The 19,005-nt window shown below is 39.1% G+C and overlaps 1 protein-coding gene across 2 annotated transcripts in view; it reads right to left on the bottom strand.

Moving 5' to 3' along the window:
* Nucleotides 1-18,668, bottom strand: part of Trim9 (E3 ubiquitin-protein ligase Trim9) — a 150,073-nt gene extending 131,405 nt beyond the window's left edge. Inside the window, exon 1 of one of the 2 annotated variants that reach the window (XM_090181263.1) lies at nucleotides 17,432-18,668. In XM_090181263.1, coding sequence (XP_090037389.1) covers nucleotides 17,432-18,472 — 1,041 coding nt within the window. In that variant the 5' untranslated portion in view covers nucleotides 18,473-18,668. The remainder of the gene's footprint in view (nucleotides 1-17,431) is intronic. The other variant, XM_090181261.1, reaches the window with a different exon arrangement.
* Between the last annotated feature and the right edge of the window lie 337 nt (nucleotides 18,669-19,005).

Here is a 19,005-nt window from a genome sequence, read left to right as displayed (position 1 = left end):
AAACCACGAAAATATTTACTTCTACACTTGGAATGTCTAAGGAAGGCTGTGAGTTTTAAATCGCCGCGTACGTTAAAATCTGTACTGATCTTAAGCCTTAGCCTTCATAAGATCTCAGTTGATCTTTTTAAGCATCTAAATAAGTGATTTTACGCGGAACTAAACCAGTTTCGTGAATAACATAACACATTTTTTAAAAATTGTTCTAATGATTTCTTAAATCCATTTTCTGGTTAGTGTATTTTGCAAGTAGGTATCTTCCATTAGCAATGAATTTGAAAACACGCCCTACGTTTTACATTCTACGTTTCTCGTAGCAACCGATGACAGAAATTCCAAGTATATATTTATATAACTTCCTGGTTTAACAAACTGTACAATGCGAACGAAGCTTAAGCGTAGTAGCCCCCATTAAAATATATATAGCTCTCATATAGATCAACCGAGAGCTTCAAATTGCGCGTTACAACGTTGGGGCCCGCTGATATAATGTACTCTCTCTGGCAGAAAATAGTGACTTCCCAGTCTTCTCAATTTCACCGGGAAATCGTATATCATAAAACGTTAACGAAGAGTGACAGTGGCGACATCTTTCAATGTCAACGAGTACGAACTGGGAGGGATGGCAGAAATATGGGTGGAAATTTAGATTTAGCCGCGGTACGAAGATTGGAAAACTGCCCGCCAAAAGCGGCGGATTCTTTAAAATTGGGCGGGAAAATTTCCCCATTTCACGTCGCCAGAGATTTATCCTTTCGTTGGTAGCCTCTGAAATCACCGAATATAAATCCGCGAGGGGGATTTCGCTTCCAATTAGGATCTGGGCTCGGGTTTTCTCGCGGAAGCAACCCTTTCGGCTATTATTACCGCCTTATTCCGCGCTCTTTTGGCCACGACAAACACGCGGGGACGTATACGAAAAGCCCAACGACATCCATTCCGATTATAGAAGAATTCGCTAAAACGTGTCGGGGTCACGTTACACCGCGGTCCAAGCCGGAGGAGATAGGAAAACCCGTTAGTCGCGAATATCAGCTAAGGATGGAGAAAGCATTCGGCATCTAAGTTCGGAAATCCGCGAACACGAGTCCGAGCATTTTAATAGACGACCTAAACCCCCGAAAGGGACCGTTCCCCGCTGTCCGAAACAAGTGAGTTCATTATCTTAAACCCGGGTCGAGGAGGGGGGGGGCATTCTAAAAGCGAAGGGGTCGGCCGGGGGTACGTGTCTAATTAGCCCTCTTTCAACCGTTAATCTACCGCGAGGAGCTCCGCAACCCGTCCTAGTCAACCGGAAATGTGAGCGTTGTTTACGGCGGGCCAAAGCCTTTCCTAGTGCCTTCGCTAGATGGCGTTTTAGATCGCGGACTGCCTTTTATAAAGATGGAACGGGTTGGACGAATATCGGCGGAAGCCTCCGTAAGGGCTGGGATGGATGGGGAGCCGTTCGTTGATTGCCACCGAGCGCCGTCGCCCAAAGGCTCTCCCCGAGACTGTTATTGTTCCCGAGCAGATATGATAAAGACAAGAAGGTTGGCCCGCCGAAATATACCGAGATCCAATCTCTGGCTCTCTATTTTAAAAGAGAACGTCTCGGGTGGAGGCGCTGGCTCGAGGCGATTCGAATGCCCGCGGTATAAAGTACCCCTGCCAGCATTCAAATCAACAACCGACCGACGGGCGGGGATTTAGTCAATATTATACGCCATCGCTGCAAAGAGAGAGAGATAAAGGATTTATGCAAATGCTGAAATAATAACGTCCAATTTGCGATAGACCGCCGCTTCGTTTCATAGTCCCCCCCCCCCTTCTTCCTTTAGATACCCATTCAGCAAAATTTACGAATAATTTTAATCGGTATTTGTGAACATTTAAATCGAAACCAAGTACAGTTCCGTTATATCGTATCAAATATATTTGAAATATTCATCTTCCGACAGTTTTACTTGGCACTACTATTGAAGCTCTTATTATATTTCATTATATGTAGTTTTCACGTGACGTCTTTATCTCTGTAGTCGGAAATTAAAGTTTTCGTACAATAGGCCTGAAGAGAGCTAATGAATTCGTCCATAGGTTTGACTGCGCGGCCCAGAGTTGGCACAATTTTGCCATGGGTAGAAAAAACTAGATTTTTCCGCGGTTTTTTTCACCTATTTGTTTTCCTGTTATAAACCGTGGGGAAAATCGTACTTTTATGGTTTTTTCCACCTCTAGTCGCAAAATTCAATAAAAAATAAATAATAAAAGCAGTATATTCTTCTATGCTATTCACTCTTCTCCCGGCCTTTTTTCATCTCTCCTATTTGCAACGGCCAAATTAGTCACTTAATAGATATACCAATGATTAATTTAGCATGAAAAGAGTTTTTTCCGGTTTTTACCAGTTTTTCCCACATGTTTTTGCCATCCCTGACTGCGCCTTTCTATAAATTAACGTGGCCTTATTGTTTACTGTTTTTCTCACTTCTACAATGCTTCCCCGGTTCTACCATTGAAGAGAGCTAATGAATTCGTCCATAGGTTTGACTGCGCAATTTCAAGAACAAGTTGGGCGGTCGTAGCGAATTTATGGGAAGGCCTATTTGGACAGCAGTGTTGTCGCGGTGGGTTCCACAAAATTTGGGGAGATGTAAATAGTGTAAAAAGGTCGCAAGGTTTATTTCAACAGCGCGGGTTGTTCTACGTCATAAGATGGCCTGTTATCCCCTCCCCGCCCTTTTGCAACCTACTCTCCCTCTCTCGGCAGCTTGTGACGTCAAGAGTGCGTTTCATTCCACCCCAAAACGTTTCCTCCCAAATATAATGCACCAACCTTAATGCCAGCGTTACTATCCGGATTGTGTTTGTACGATAATTGAACCCTCGATACGATATACGATCCTAAGGCTGGATCGTATGACAAAAATACGATCCAAAGTACGATCCGTGTAAAAACTGTTTTCTTTAGAGCGGAAACCTTTTTATTTCTGTAAATATTGCGGTTATCTCCCGAATTCCAGACTCGCACTTCTAAACACGCTATAGGTGATTATGAAAAAGAATTGCGCGCAGAGGCTCACGGGAGTTGGTTATTTTTTGACAAAGCGTCGGCTGCTTAAATTCGTCTGCACCTACCGAGGCCCGCGGTCGTCCGCGTTTAGTAAAAAGCACCAACCATGGATTGATTGTTTGAAAAGTTAGTATTTTTCTAAAATTATTAAAAATACATAAAGTTAACAAATTTATTATATATTTTTTTATTTCTTATAGTTCTTATATTTACATACATGTTTCCATTATTCCTGAAAAAGAATTAAAATCAATTTGTATAGAATTTAAAAATATTTCATTTAATAAATCAATTACCTTAATTTAACGACTTTGCGTACTTCTTTTAAAAACGAAAAAATCCTTTCGATTGAACAATGAAATAATAGAAATCTCGCTAACCCTTGCCCAACTAGCCAGACGAATTTACAAAAAGGGCCAATTTTGATACTTTCAACTTGGTAGTACTTAACCAAATCACGTGACCACCGATATTTTTCATAATCACCTATTGCGTTTTGGTTTGGGCCAGAGTCGTACCTAGCCCAAATGGCACCCTGGGCAAAAAAAAAAAAAAAATGGCGCCCCCAGAACCTTAGGTAGAAATTTTTATTTTTTCAATATCCAATTTAAATGAAAATCTTTGATTTTGCGCCCCTAAGACTTTGGCGCCCTGGGCCACTGCCCCGCTCGCCCTACTCAAGGGACGGTTCTGGTTTGGGCATGATAATTAGTCGCTTTTGTCGACAAAAATCTGAAATATTTCTAAAACATAAATTTAAAAGGTACGCTTCTCGGCTTAATTGACTATTTTCCAGACATACATACGATCCTTCTTAATGTAGTACGATTCAAATCAAAACTATATACGATAATCGAGCGCCCTGCTTATAGCGTTGTAATTTTTTTTTTAAAACTTTGGCCTGAGATATGAAACTGTTCAACTTTCCCCCTGGTGGGTAAATAATGATCATCATAAAAAAGACATACCTTTTAAGAGGCAATTACCCGCGAAGGTACGAAGGTGAATAAATTACAAGGTGGCCTGGTTAAGTGACTAGCAATTTAACACGCTTCCGTAATATATCAAACACATAAAAGCTAAACCGCTCAAACCAAATTAAACCCGTTATTAATAGCAAAGCCAAAACACTGTCTATAGGCGTAATATATAACCTTGATATTTCGTTAAAACTTTGTTCAGGATATCGGTAGCCGAATATTAATCTTAAACCTTATAACAAGATGGCACAACCACAATAGTAGCCTCTTCCTCCTAACACACTTGATTTTACCACTTTGATTAAAAACTGCGGTTCGGCACTGGCATAGGTAGATAGAGAGAACTGTACCAATAGAATTACGCCTGAATTAAATTTATATCGAGTGCCGTTTCGCGGGGTCCTATACACTCTTTTTCGCGGTCTTTTCGACCCCTCTTTTTGGCCGCCCGCTAGTCGGCCATTACCTGAAACCACCGGTGGGGGGTCTAGGCTCGGGTCTTTGGTCCCAGGATATGGAGAATGGGGGTTAAGGGGGGTAAACTCAACATGGACGCGCCCAGCAAAATTAATGTTATAGCTGCACTGTATCCTAGCCTACACTGTATTATTCACCTTCACCACCGCCTACATCAGCAACGAAAGTAACAGCCTCTTTCCTCTATACTAGAGGAAGAGGCTAAAAAATACAAGGCTAACACGATTTGTCCAAAAATTCTGAAACAACAATAACAAAAAGGAATAAATGTTCCAAATCTTTAAAAAAAAACCCAACGTAATTATAAAGGCAGTTGCCGTTAACGGATGTAATTATCACCACTTGTAGTAATTAAAGCACGAGTCGCGACCCAAGGACCCACGCCATACATGTATACGGATAATTATTATTATCGGGTATAATTATTATACCATTTACAGCATATTCATCAAGCTATAAGATTAAAATCTGTTTAGTCGACAAAAAACGCCAGAACCCGAAGAAGAAGAAGAAAAAGTGGCGCGAAACAAAGAGTTGGCAGACTCGAAATTTGGAGTCAGCCCGTTCGCGAAACGTCTTCGTCATTAGTCGCGACCAACACTCCTCGCTAGACGCTACGAGGAACGGTATTATTGAAGGTACAGTCTGCGCTTATACCTTATAAAAACGAAAGCGAGATGACGGTATTTACGGAGGCAATCCCGAGTCGTCTCGCGCGAAATCCGTGCCAGCAATTCTAATGAGAGTCAAAACAAAAGGGTAGAGCGACGCAAAACGAGTCGAAGAGGGGGGAGATTATAAGTCTGAATCGGAGCGCGGGGAAGAGTCGTGATGAAGAGGTTATTGTTTGAAGAACCGGAATGATAATCAAGCAATTGAGAATGAAGCCGAGTGAAACGCGCTGCCCCCACCCGCGACCGTCATCAACGAGAAAAACACAAAACCCTCTCTTCTTGTCCTCTCTCTTCCAATGACCCGTATTCAAATGAGACCAGCCCAGGGCGATGATAATTACCACCAGGTAAGGAACGAATTCGGATGTGGTTTATCCCCTTATTGTGTATCTACGAGTTCAAATTTATTCGTTTAAAAGTAAAGGTCATTGGCCATGAAATTTATCTAAATCATCGTAGTGTTGTAAGTCGGAAAATTTTCCGGAAAATGTACGAGGCCTTTTTTCCGGAAAGGTTTCCGTATTTTTCCGAAAAAATAAAAAAAGTTTTAGTTCCATGATTAGTCCAATATATTGTTTGTAAATTTAAATAAAGCGGCATTTTCGCCTGATCTGAAAGTAAAACTAAACTGCTAGACTAGTTTAAACTGATTAACAATGTAACACTATTAATGTTTTGTAGTATGTTTACTGATATTAGTAATTTTATATCGATAAAAAGTTAAGTTTCCGATTTGCTGAAAATATTTCGGAAATTTTTCTGGAAATTTTTCCGCATTTTATTTTTCCGGAAAATTAACAACACTACTTAAATCTGATAAGGTTTATATTATTGCTAACGACGTCTGATTTAGAGTTGTAATGTTAATGAGAACCACCTATGGACTGCAATTAAAATAATGTTAGTGTAGGGAGCTGTTGGCTCGCGTGGCTTAAAGGGCTTTCCACCACCCTCCTACGCACTGTAACCCGGTCACCTGAATTAATGGCTTTAAAAGTCGCTCGATTACTTTAGGCCTAAGGTGGTGCCTTGGGTATTAGCCTAGCTGATTATTATTATCATAAGTGTATAATATTATTACATAAGCGTGACACTTCTTATTATTCACACGAAAAAAATTTACTGTGAGCTATTCACAAGACAGACTTGCATTATGTGCTTCGTCGCCGCTTGCTCCCGCGTCACACGTACCATTTGTCAGCGCCTCGCTCGGGGGAGATTTTCTTCTTGTGATGACGTCACTCCGTTACTAGCTCTCAGTAAAATATTTCCCAAAGTGACAAACTTATAGAATTATATTATAGACTTAGGATATCACGTGTAAAAAAAGTATCGTCTAGGCGTGGTCCCTATAAGATCTTTCATGTTTTATATCAAAATGAAGATATAGATTGCAATGTTATATTGTTATCGATTTGCTTGGCAAATAAAGTTACAATATTAAAATAAATAATATTACAGAGATTGGTAGTATGGTCAACTCGAAGGGTGGTCAATAGGAGATCTTTAGAAAATGGTAATCTCGACCTTGAAAATGGTGATTTGGACCTTCAAAATGTTCATTTCGAAAATTTATCCAAATCGGCTATTTTGAACCCTAGCCCCGCCACATTTTTTTCACTTTTTAGTTCCACCTTACCAACGTACTTATTAAAGGGAACCTAATGGTGCAAAAATTATGAATTTTAAAGAAATACTAATTTTAAAGATGTACGAACCGAACGGTTCGGGGCGAAGAATTCAATTATAAACGCTGCGCCACGCCGCCGCCGCCGCCGCCTCCGCCTACAAAAAAAAACGGCGCACGCCGATCACGCCGCCACCACCGATCAAAATTTCGCGGCCAAATGAAACAGTCATTTTATTTCCGCCACATTCCGCGATATTGAGGCGACGACAGCGCCACCTTTCAAAACCTATGACTATAAATAAAGGAGATAGAACAATGGAAAATTACCAAAATGGTTTTACCCTTATTGATAATTGAATCGATAGAAACCGTGAGAAGCGAGACGAGGGATTAAGAATACCTCCGAAACGTCTACCTGATTCACGATTGTAATTTTTAGTACTTTTCGGATTTGGTTTCCAAATATTTTACACGTTTTCGATTTATAATTCAATAGAAATTGAAATAATTTTTATGGTTTTAGTAAAAATAAATTTGAATATTTTCTCAGTAAAAAACCGTAAAATGTCAATATTTAGTTTGATGTATGTTTGGTGACTTGAAGGCGTCGGGTTTTAACCTTTTGATTTTTTGTTCACGCTGGAGTTTTTTTAAATTCAAATTTCGCGCCTTTTTAAATAATGATGAAAGTTTCACCATAGATGGCGAACTAAGCGTATTACTGAAAAGTACGTTGAAATCTTGAAAAAGTACGTTTCGTGATTGGGGGAAAATACTTTCCAGAAATCGTCCGGACTCAGAGCCATCTCCCGGTGAAAATTGCAACTCCCTTTGTCGCTGACCCCCACAGGAGGGCCAACAAACTCTCATGTCGTAAAATCAATTAAATATCAATTTAGAAAATTAAAAATGACAAATTTGAACGACGAGAGAGAGAATGAGAATAGAGGGGGGGAAGGAAACGGATTGACGGGGGGTCTACTATAATAATAATGAGCGGAGCCCTCGGGGGGGGGGAGGGTAGGAGGGGAGGATTTAGGCACGGGGCAATAACAAGGGTGACCCGATAAGGGTTTATGAAGGGACTTTAAATGTAATTAAAACGGGGAACCGTACGCGCTTTATACCAAGATTCAAAAGCCTTTAAAGTAATGGCCCACTAAGCTATCTTACGTACGCGAGTATGACTAGCGAATAAGCCCAACGAATCGATACAAAAGGATACAACCGAAAGGTTTAGTACGACACGACCACCAAAATTGGCTTCCTTTACAATAGCGAAATTTATTCATACCAAGCCGATTTAGCGCGGTACCAAATAAGCAGATTATCTTGATTAAAAATTATTGAAATCATCTCGAAAATATGAAGTTTAGCTCAAAAACCTCGTGATAGGGGCTAGTGTACAAACCCCGTTTTTAAAACGAATAAATTTAAAATACTGCGCAAAGTACCGAAATGTGTACCAAACATTTCAATATAATTTATAATGAATTCTAGAGAATTCACGGGTTTCTACAGCCTTCCTAAAGAGTTTTCTAAAACATTTCTAACGAAAAACCTTTAGAGAAAATCATTATAAAGGGTGTCTATAAATAATACCAAGAATGTAAATACATTTTAGGTCATCTAATATAAGAAACAATAAAAAAAAAATATAATATTAAATATTAAATTAAAAAATTATTAATAAAGCAAAAATCTTTAGTAAATTAGCAACACTCAAGTCGAGACTCAAGTTATTCTATGGTTATATTATGAGAGTTTGTCTATAGAAAAAACTAATAAATATCCTTATAGTATTCTAGCATTTGTACGAGAAAATTCCACCATTTTTTGGTTTTTCAGAGTTCTTATTTATTGCATTTGATTTTTATTATTTTTTAATAGCAAAATAGTTATGTATTTCCTCTTTAAACCAATCGTAAAAACGCCCACGCAAACATATTGCTAACTCCTTACCAACTGCTTATACATTCCTGCAAAATGCCAGTTTATATGGAAAGTAAAATTAGCAAACCACCAACGAAGGTTACAACGCTGTTAACAACGTTCATAAAACCCGAAACCGCCGTCACTAAGACCCGACCACCCGTAAACAGAGACCGTAAAAATTAATATCCAAATCCGAACGCGGTTATTAAATTAAGAGATAAACTATACGGCATTCAGTGTAATTTTATAGACAGGGCTGGTTGCTTGATTTCAAAAATCACGTATTTAAATCGAGAAATAAAAAATTTCAAAATCATAATTGTTACATTTTTAATTAATAATTAAATTTTATTAAAATTACTTTTAATTTTAGATTCTGTATCCATAAATTAGACTATAAAAGACTCATTATTAAAAATTCAATAAATTAAGAAATATTTAAATAAAAAATTCGAGGCAAAATAATTTATTAATTTTATTTTATTAAAAACCAATAAAAAATGTGCTACAACTTAATGACAAAAGAATAAATGGCATTTCTATAAAATAACGTAGCTTTCTTGTTTACTTTATTTTTCCACTTCTACAATGCTTCCCCGGCTCTCCCACTAAAGAGAGCTAGTGAATTCGTCCATAGGCTTGACTCCACTATTTTAAGAACAAGCTAGACAGTCGTACCTAATTTATGGAAAATCCTAATCGGCATTGACTACCCAGTCAGCGTGGCTAGTTCATGAAACTCAAATTATCTTACCAGAGCCATAAAATTATCAATTTCAGTAAATTAATTATCGTACGCCTGAAAAGTGGCGATAAATTAGAGATTTGTGTGAAATTCTGACATTAAACTTGCGAAATATTTTTTTTTAATAACACCTAAAGTTCTACCGATTGAAAACCGACTTTTAAACATAATTTAAAAAATTATCGTACAATGTTTTACGAGTACGCCATTGAAAATATCGTACGTTAGTTAGAAATTATCGAAGTGTACGATAATTATCGAACGTCTGGCAACGTTGTTCCAGCTACGCCTTGTCCCTTTAGAATTTGCGTGTTGGCGTTCGGCACCGTATTCAAAACGTAAAAATACATTTATAACGTAGCTAGAGTAAATGTATCAAGAAACCGAATTTTTTGTTGAGGTGAGCAGCTGGCTTGTTAAGGGGTCCTAGAACTCGAAAACGGGCGGGAAACCGAATCTTTCGCCGCAGCTGTACAATGCTACGTTAAATTAACTGCGCGAGCGGGCTTTTTTCTACTCGCGCCGAACTATTAACAATGGATGTTAGTCGAGACTCCATTCTGAGAGATTCGATCCACTTCGCTCAACCGTTTCTTGATGCCATAAAATATTCATCCTTGAGAAAAAAAATCTAATAAAGTTTGCCCAAAACCGGAAAAAAATTATACATTTTTTATTTTCAGTTGAATTTTGAAATTGTCCGCGTACTAGCTCGGAGTTTCGAACAATTCTCTCGAAATGAGATACTCATGCAAATTTCGTCTCGCAATGAAGATTTTTTGTTTTATACGAACGCCCACGTTCAAATTTCGCGTTTTTAAAAATCAGATTTCTAGACTGATAAATCTATTTTGAAAAAGTCAAAAAAATCAAGCAAGTTTACGTAACTTTAACATGATGACGTGGTCTATAATGGAAGGATAATGTCATCCCCTCCCCCCCATTATTCATCGCTTTAAAGCGGTAGTCGCCATCTTAACCAATATATATTTTTTTTTACAAGTTTCCAAAAATATAAACCGGTAGATTAATAAGCGCAATGTGAAAAAGAGAAGGTGCTAAACCCGGATACGCCTATCGAAATCGGCACTTTTATTCGCATCGACTATTTTTCTACGCCCTAACAATCTTTCGAGACGATTTACTGCCTCTCAAAGAAAGGCCCCATTATGCCAACTAAAGGTGACAGTGATTAAAGAGAATGAAACCGCAATAACAAAACCATTATTGTTCGTTACTTCGCGAGTTAACAGAACTTAACAGTGCCGGATAAAATTCCCAATTTAATTTTAGACATCGTTATTCATTAGTAACGAACGTCTTAATCGTTTTGTTAACCACGTTATTTCCACCATAATTAATTAAAACCTCAAATTTTTAAATTACTTAGCCTAATGAAAAATGGACAACCCGAGGGTATATATGGCCAAGATATAATTTTAAGAATAAAAATGAATATTAGAAAAGATAGCCGCGGCCGGCTGTAAGAATAATTATTCCTTAAGGTCATTAAGACTAGATTATTTCATCATTACTCTTTCTCAATTTATCAAATGACACTTAGTTTGATAAGGATATATAGATATATTTATAAATAAGAAAAAAGCTTAAGCCTCAATCGATATTTCATTAAAAAAACGTTCTATAGAAATATTACCCCCCAAAAAAAATGACACCCAAAGAAAAACAAGACTCTGAGAGTTAATATTTTTGAATAAGTCGTGCATGTATTTTCCGAGCAAAGAAGACAGCCCCTGAGCCCTCTCTGTCAAAAATGATAAAGGTTTTTACATAGGAAAATAAAAAAAAGGAGTTCAGAAAACTTTGCAAAAATAACAGACTATGGATGGAGGACGTAAAAGGATGCTCTCGCTCTTGGGAGATTTCATCCGCCCGAAAAATAAAAACCAAAGAAATGAGAAAGAAAAAACAGTTCTAGTTTCGGAAACTAGTCCAGCCGGTTGAAGACTCTCCCGAAAACTTCACTTTTATTTTTCGCCTCTAAAATAGTGGAAGAGATTTCGAAGATTTCGGCGCGTCTTTGGTAAGGCAAAAAGAGAGAAAATATTATCATCATCGGGACTCAAACGAGTCTAAAACGTTCAGCTGACAGTTGATGAACCGCGTTTTAGACTAAGGTTATACCTTCGAATAAAGCGTCCGATAACGCTAGCGAAACTCGACCGTAAAAATCTTCAAACCACCTATTTTTGATTCCCCCGTTTGATAAGTTAACCTTCATTCTAAGGAAAGGGAATAGAGCGTACGCGGGTTAGTAGAAATACCAGGTAACCCTTTCGTTTTCCCAATTCTCCATCCGCTACTTCGATCGAAACTACTCTTAAGCGTCCGTCAAAGTCGGGGGTACTACGAGGTAACTCCAGTGGGTATAAGAAGAGAACACGGTGTTGCGTCAAGCAGTGAAAATCTTTTTCATAGCCGGTTAGCGACGCGTCGGAGGAGACCACACCGCGGCATCCGCTTCCTGTTTGCAGCGCTGGCGAGCCAACGAATGTTGAGATATGGATTCGATACGTTTTTATATCTAGATAAATACTAATGGTACGGTCGGCCGAAATGGGAGGATACGCCCGAAAAGAGAAGATGCGAGGACAAAAAGTGGGCTCCAAAGAATTCGTGATCGTACATCGACTCGTCTTCTTATAAAAGCGAAAACTGGCACACGATGAAGAGTAAACGCGCCCGTGAATTTCAGCGAGCCTTAATCGCGCAATTTCGGTGGAAATTATTAAAATAAATAAGCATTGTTAGTCATCTTCGGTGATTGCGATATTATCCAGGAAAAAAAGAAGTTCTTCTGGGCTCGCGTTACATTTCCCAGAATCAGATGTTTTTGTTAAAGGGCAAAGGCCTTGCCACCAACAGTCTTTCCCCCGCTCTTTTTTTTTATCGCAATATAAACATAGACGGTACAAGGACTTAGTTATGGCCCGTTATTCGATTTATCCCAAATAGCACCGCGAAAAATAACATCGCTTTTGTCGGGAAAATTAGATATTCCCTATGCTATGTACAAGATCTCACTGAAAATTACAGTTGCATTTGCAGGGAAAACATGGAAATCTGTTAAATAATTAAAGAAAAATTTTAATTTTCACGTTAAAAATGGGTCAAATATGAACAGAATTTTTTAAATAAGGACCAATGTAAAGCAAAATGATATCTTAATTTTTTTAACTAATTAATCGTAGAATCTGACTTAGTTATTGGATCCTAAAGGTTACAAAAACTGTCCTTGTGTACACTAACACCTTAGCTTTGATCATTTTCTAAAATGCCCTGGGACATTAGTATCATATTTCAAAATGAATGTTGGATTTTCAGAAAACCGAAACTGATTGAGATTTCAGAGTATGATTTTCGTGTTTACTTCTGTTATTTTAGGCCGATTTTTAGTTTATTTTGGGATTTTCAAGTCGATTCCCATATTTTTCTCTAGTGTACGGATTTTTAGTAATGTCGAACACCCTCGGCTGCTTGTCACCAAATTAAGAGACCCAATTTTTTATCAGAATCAAATTCCCTGACTTTTCGACCAATAGTAACATTCCTTGACTTTTAGACCGATAGTCACATTCCCTGACTTTTAGACCGATAGTGACATTCCCTGACTTTTAGACCTATAGTCGCATTCCCTGACTTTTCGACCCATAGTCAAATTCCCTGACTTTTCGACCCATAGTTAAATTCCCTGACTTTTCGACCCATAGTAAAAATTCCCTGACATTTCCAAGAATTCCAGGTTTTCCAAATACTGTAGAAACCCTGACTTCTAAGTAAATAAGGGACTTTAGGGTAGTCTAGGGACCTGACGGGAGCCCTGCAATTAAATCTTACAAAAATACATTTTTACTTCCAAACCGCGTATCTCTCTTACGTGAAAGCATTACGCTGTTGGTTACGTATCTCCGTATTTTCCATAGTGCAATGATCTACGCGAGAGTTGGCATTTAAAGGCCATGTATGAAAATTCCCGCGGCATCATGGGCCATAAAAATCGTCTATAAGGCGTATATTTCCCAAAAAAAAAATACGTAATAAAAGAAATACCTGAGGGGCCCTACATTTTACCATACTCGGAATGGTAAACAGCCATTTTTTGCGCCTGCAAAAATGACGGGTCCTTTGGGGTCTAACACCCCTCACCTTATATCAGTTGCAAAGTTACGGGGTTTGCCTTATGCACGCGTATATTCGCCTATAAAATGGGCAGGTAAGTTGTACCTAGCGTGGCGCAATAACCTATTGTTAAGCGACTCCCGTTCTCTCGGATTCTTTGAAATTTATATTTTTTTATACGTTAACTTCCTAAGAATGAAGGATTTTTTTTTCCTTCCTGAAGTACTTTTTTTTAAAGAAATATCTCACTGGAAATTCTCCATTTGGAATACATTTGCGTGGCGCCTTTCTCCCAAACGCTAGTCATTCGTTGTTGACGCTACAGTCGAAACTATAATACTGGTCTTTAAATTTTATAGTTAGGTGACGCTATAATTGAAGGCTAATTGTAAGGTACAGTCTGCGGGATGGAAAATGACGTTTTAATTCCAAGAACGACGCGACGTTACCCTGGCAAAGCGAAATTGACTAGAGGGTGACGACACACTGAACGTGTTTTTAAAAATAACCTACGGGGAAAATAAGCTAACTTTAGTCCGTACTTTTGTAGGTTCTTCCCATCTCTCTACGAGGCAAAGGCAAAGGCAAAGGCTAATTGCGAAAGGGAGACGCGCTGGAAAATTGATTGTTGTCTTTTGGTAGTTTGGCTGCGAGAGCGATTAAGAGTGAACCTGGCAGGCATTTCATAGAGCGGATGAAAGTCAACTCGTGTTACTTAAATTGTTCACTCGATTCGCCTATCATTAGCGCCGTTGTAAAACCATTTGCGGGGTCCCGACAAATCAAACAGCTGCTGCAGTTTGTAATTTACTCATGGGCGTAGCAGCGAGGGAAAAACACGCAATCAATATAACGATTTCAACCAAAGGTAAATTAAACCGACAATATTTAAACGAAAATGTATTCTTGTATTTGAATAATGACGATTTACATATTAATTTAAATACACGTGAAATTATTCAAATGTAATTATTATCACCGTAAGTTCCACACTTCCTATTGTTTTAATGCTAATTTTCTTAAGCAACCTCTTCCCCGACACTGACAGCTCCCACTTGGACTCGCAACCCAAATTTCAATTGTTACAAGGTTCGTACAAAATTTCCGGAATAAAATTGACCAATTTTCCCTGACCATTTTTGTAGAATAAATGATTAAAATGAATGGTTTGAGGTAAAAATCTTGAAAATATTCTTTCAAAAATTTATTTGCCTGATTTTTTTGGGGTCATTTTAAAATTCCCTAATTTTTTTGGACCTTTTCCAAATTACTTGACTTTTCCCTGACATTTTAGGACCATTTTAAAATTACTTGACTTTTCCCTGACATTTTAGGATCTTTTTAAAATTTCCTGACTTTTCCAGGTCGTGTACGAGCCCTGTGTTTGTACATAACCGTCCTGGGTAGTTGCGTTTTTCGCCTTTGAAATATTTAGGACCCTAGGGGGCTTTGTACTGATCAAACTTTGAAAATCAGTTCGATGATAATTTTTTATAATGGTCATACTTACGGTTATCACTTTACTTATGGTATCATTCCGCAGCTTTACGCTATGGCGGCCATTTTCTTAAGGCTTTTTATTTATCTATGGAAAAATAATATTGGTGACGTCATGTCACGTGAGACCAAAATAACTCCAGAAATCTCCCTTTAAAAAAATTTTCAAACAAAAACAAGTATAGAATTAAACTAGGCTTTTTTCGTCACTTTTATATTTTAGTTCTTGGCTGGAAAATAAAAGCTTAAAGCGACCGCCACTAGGGGGATAAATAAAGCGTATTTAAAGCGAGAGGGTGTTGTTTGGGCGCGTGTTGAGGGGGTGAGCGACTTATCGGTGGAGAAAAAGAGGCTATTGAGGGTAATGATAGACGATAAAATAAAGCTTTTTTGTATTCACATATTAAAGGCGTCGAGATGCGGCTCAGGCTTGTATCGAAAGGCACAAAGCGCGTTTGCCTTTGACCGCATTGTTCGCCGATTGTCTCTCCGATTATACCTTTTGACGATGGACGTGAAAAGGGAATTTTCTCGCCTTTTAAACTTTTTAATACACAAAAGAAGCTTATAACGGCGAAAGCCCGAAAGAAAACTTCTCAAAACGAGCGAATCGTGACGAAAAATATCACTTTAGTTTAGTAGGAATTTAGAAAAATGAGTTTGTTTGCTTTGAGGGTAAAATTGACGAGGGGAGAAGCGACTAATCATATATTTAGCGCTCATTTTCTAGACTTGTTTTGGGTTTAGCGGTTGATCAAATTCAAATAAGGGAGACGAGGGGAAATATCAAGGTCAGGTTGAGACGGAGGTCGGGTCTATTTTACGGTGGAAAGGGGTGGAAGGCATCTGTTCAAACGAGGTAGTCATGATTTAACTTATCAGGTGTACAAATCGTAGGTAAATGCAAAGGAAATCATGAAATATTGAGGGGAATTAATGGAAATCACGGATAAATAGTGATAAGTCACAGGAAATACCCGAAAAAAACTTTAAAAAATAATTGGAAAACACCGAAAAACTATGAAAAATAATTGGAAATCACCGAAAAACTATGAAAAATCATTGGAAATCACCGAAAAAATATGTAAAATAATTGGAAATCACCGAAAAACTATGTAAAATAATTGGAAATCACCGAAAAATTGTGAAAAATAATAGGAAATCAGTGAAAAAATGTTAATAATTTTTTTGAAATCTTAGAAATATTGTCAGAAATCATTGCAAATCTCAGAAACATTGTCAGATTCCATAGTAAATCTCAGAACAATTGTGATAAATCACTGTAAATCTCAGAAATATTGTGAGAAATCACTGTAAATCACAACAATATTGTTAGAAATCATTGCAAATCTCCGAAACATTGTCAGAAATCATTGAAAATCTCAGAAACATTGTCAGAAATCATTGAAAATCTCAGAAACATTGTCAGAAATCATTGAAAATCTCAGAAACATTGTCAGAAATCATTGCAAATCTCCGAAACATTGTTAGATATCATTGAAAATCTCAGAAACATTGTCAGAAATCATTGAAAATCTCAGAAACATTGTCAGAAATCATTGAAAATCTCAGAAATATGGTCAGAAATCCTTGCAAATCTGAGAAATATTGTGATAAATCACTGGTAATCACAATGTGTTTGGAAAACAGTAATATGGTGAGAAAAAAGTTTTTCCATATGACTACCCACGCGACAATTTCAACAATTAATCATTAACAGAAACTTTCATAGCCATGGTTAATTTTAAATATAAAATCCAAGCGTACGTTTATAAGTAACCTTTAAGTATCAGTCTCTTTAAAGAGATACTTGAATATTCCGACAATTAATTGGGGATATCCGTCGGAAATCTGTAGGGCTCCCTTTGGTCCATCTAAAATTGTTCGGCCGGGAATGCCTTTTGACAGCGACTCCATTCTCACCGCCATTATTAAGATAATATTATTAATAACGGCTTGGGATTTCTGTAGGAAATTCGGGGAATATAATCCAAAGATAAGCGCCGAGGATCAATAAAAATAACCAAAGGATTTCAAAATTCCTAAATTTGGGCATAGCGGAGAGTATCGCTATAATTAGGGCCCTTCCAAAAGAGGGGATTGTTCGGCCACTAACTGTCGCCCTATCCATCAAAATGGCGTTAATGACATTCATAGACAAAAGCGGCGCGTGTAAGATTACAAGCGCGACAAATTAATCAGGAGCTCTCTGGCCAAATTAGTAGCTCCCCCAAAGCGCCAATAAAAGCTAATTAACGAATATAAATCTGAAAGGGGCGAATAAACGGAGAGTAATCTGACCTTTTGAGCTTTGCACATGGATCCCAACGCTTGAACGTCGTGGTTGATGTGACGCCCGTCTTGAAGACACAACAGACAAACGGCCGTTTTGCACAGCATACAGTACATGCTGAGCGCTTCCTCGACGTGTTCCAGACATCGTGGTTCGCGACCCGCTTGCTTGGAAGCGGCCGTAGCCGCGCCGGGCCCCAAAACGCCCGACGTGGACACCGAGCGGGACCTCTGCGACGCTTTGCCCAGAGGACTGACCAGGGAATGTTTGGCCAGCGGGCCCCTAGTGGGGTGGCAGCTCTCGCGGCAAGCGTCGCAGTAGAAGACTTCGCACTGTTCGCACATGACGGTGGCTTCTTTGGCGTCGCCTTCGCAGAGTTGACACTGAACGCTCCCGAGTTTGACTTCGCTGTATTTGTCGGCGATGTTCTGAAGAGCCCGGTTTTTGGGCAAATTGTTGGCTCCGTTATCGTCCAAATACACCGTCTTGTGGCAAAGGGGGCAGGTGACCGACAGAGCCGGGCTGTGTAAAGGCGGGAACAAGATCCCTTGAATGTTGGGCGTCCCGACGTAGCTGTTGGGGCGGCTACTGCAAACCACCCCGGAATCCGTTTCACTGACTAGGCTTAGTTTGTCGGCGTCCACCAAAGGACAGTCGCTGAGAGTGTCGCTCAACGCGGTCTCGTCGCCGGCGCCGCTGCTGGTACTAGCCGGGCCTTGTACTTGAACCAAGGTCGGCGGATTGTTCGTACTGGCCACCACAGTGACGTGCACGTTGTTAACGTGAACGTTGACATTTCCACTGGGTCCGGCGGCGGTCGTGGGTTGTTGTTGGTGTAGCGAGTGGTGGTGTCCGGCGTTGTGCGGTGACGCGCCAGTCCCCGCCGCGTTCGTGTGAGCGGCGGCCGCGGTGGCGGGATTCCCCGTTCCGGGCCCCGCTGGTTGCTGCAGAAGCACGGCGCAATTCAAGCACAACGAATGATAACAGGGCAATAACACCGCGTTTTGGTAGAAATTTTTACACGACGGACACTTCAGTTCTTCCTCCATCGCGACGGTAGCCGTAGCTTCTCGAAAACACTCCCGAAACGACGATCTATTGGACAAAGTTTTCGCACGAATAATCGAGAAAGTTTTCAAAGTAAACTTTTCCAAAATAGCTCCAACTTGAAACGCCACACTGAGTTTCGTAGTTCCATTTCCTCCCCAATCGACGCAAAGACTGACTAGCCGCCGGCGGGGGACGCGTTCTTCGTAACGCGGCGGGTAGGTGGAAATGTGACGTCACCACGGAGAGCGAGAATCGAGAGGAACAGTTTCGATTGTTTTTCTAAGCTCGCGGGACCCGTGGCGCCATCTATATACGTTTAAGGAAGCTTGTACGAATCTTTCCTCTAACTAAAGCTGATATTATTGCGTTTGTTTAAAGGGCCACAACGGCGTTTGAAAAACATGAGTGAAAAATAGCTATAAAATAAAATTCAGCTAGTTAAATTTAAAATAAATATGAAATGATTACTTAATTTACCCACTTTTTTACGAAATATAAATTTAATTAATACTCTAATCTACTAAATTTCAAA

The sequence above is a fragment of the Leiobunum rupestre genome, chromosome 7, assembly GCF_980474605.1.
Source record: "Leiobunum rupestre chromosome 7, qqLeiRupe1.1.hap1, whole genome shotgun sequence".
NCBI classification, from domain to species: domain Eukaryota; kingdom Metazoa; phylum Arthropoda; class Arachnida; order Opiliones; family Sclerosomatidae; genus Leiobunum; species Leiobunum rupestre.
The sequence above is the reverse complement of the archived record's forward strand: the minus strand, read 5'-3'. Positions and strand labels throughout refer to the sequence as shown.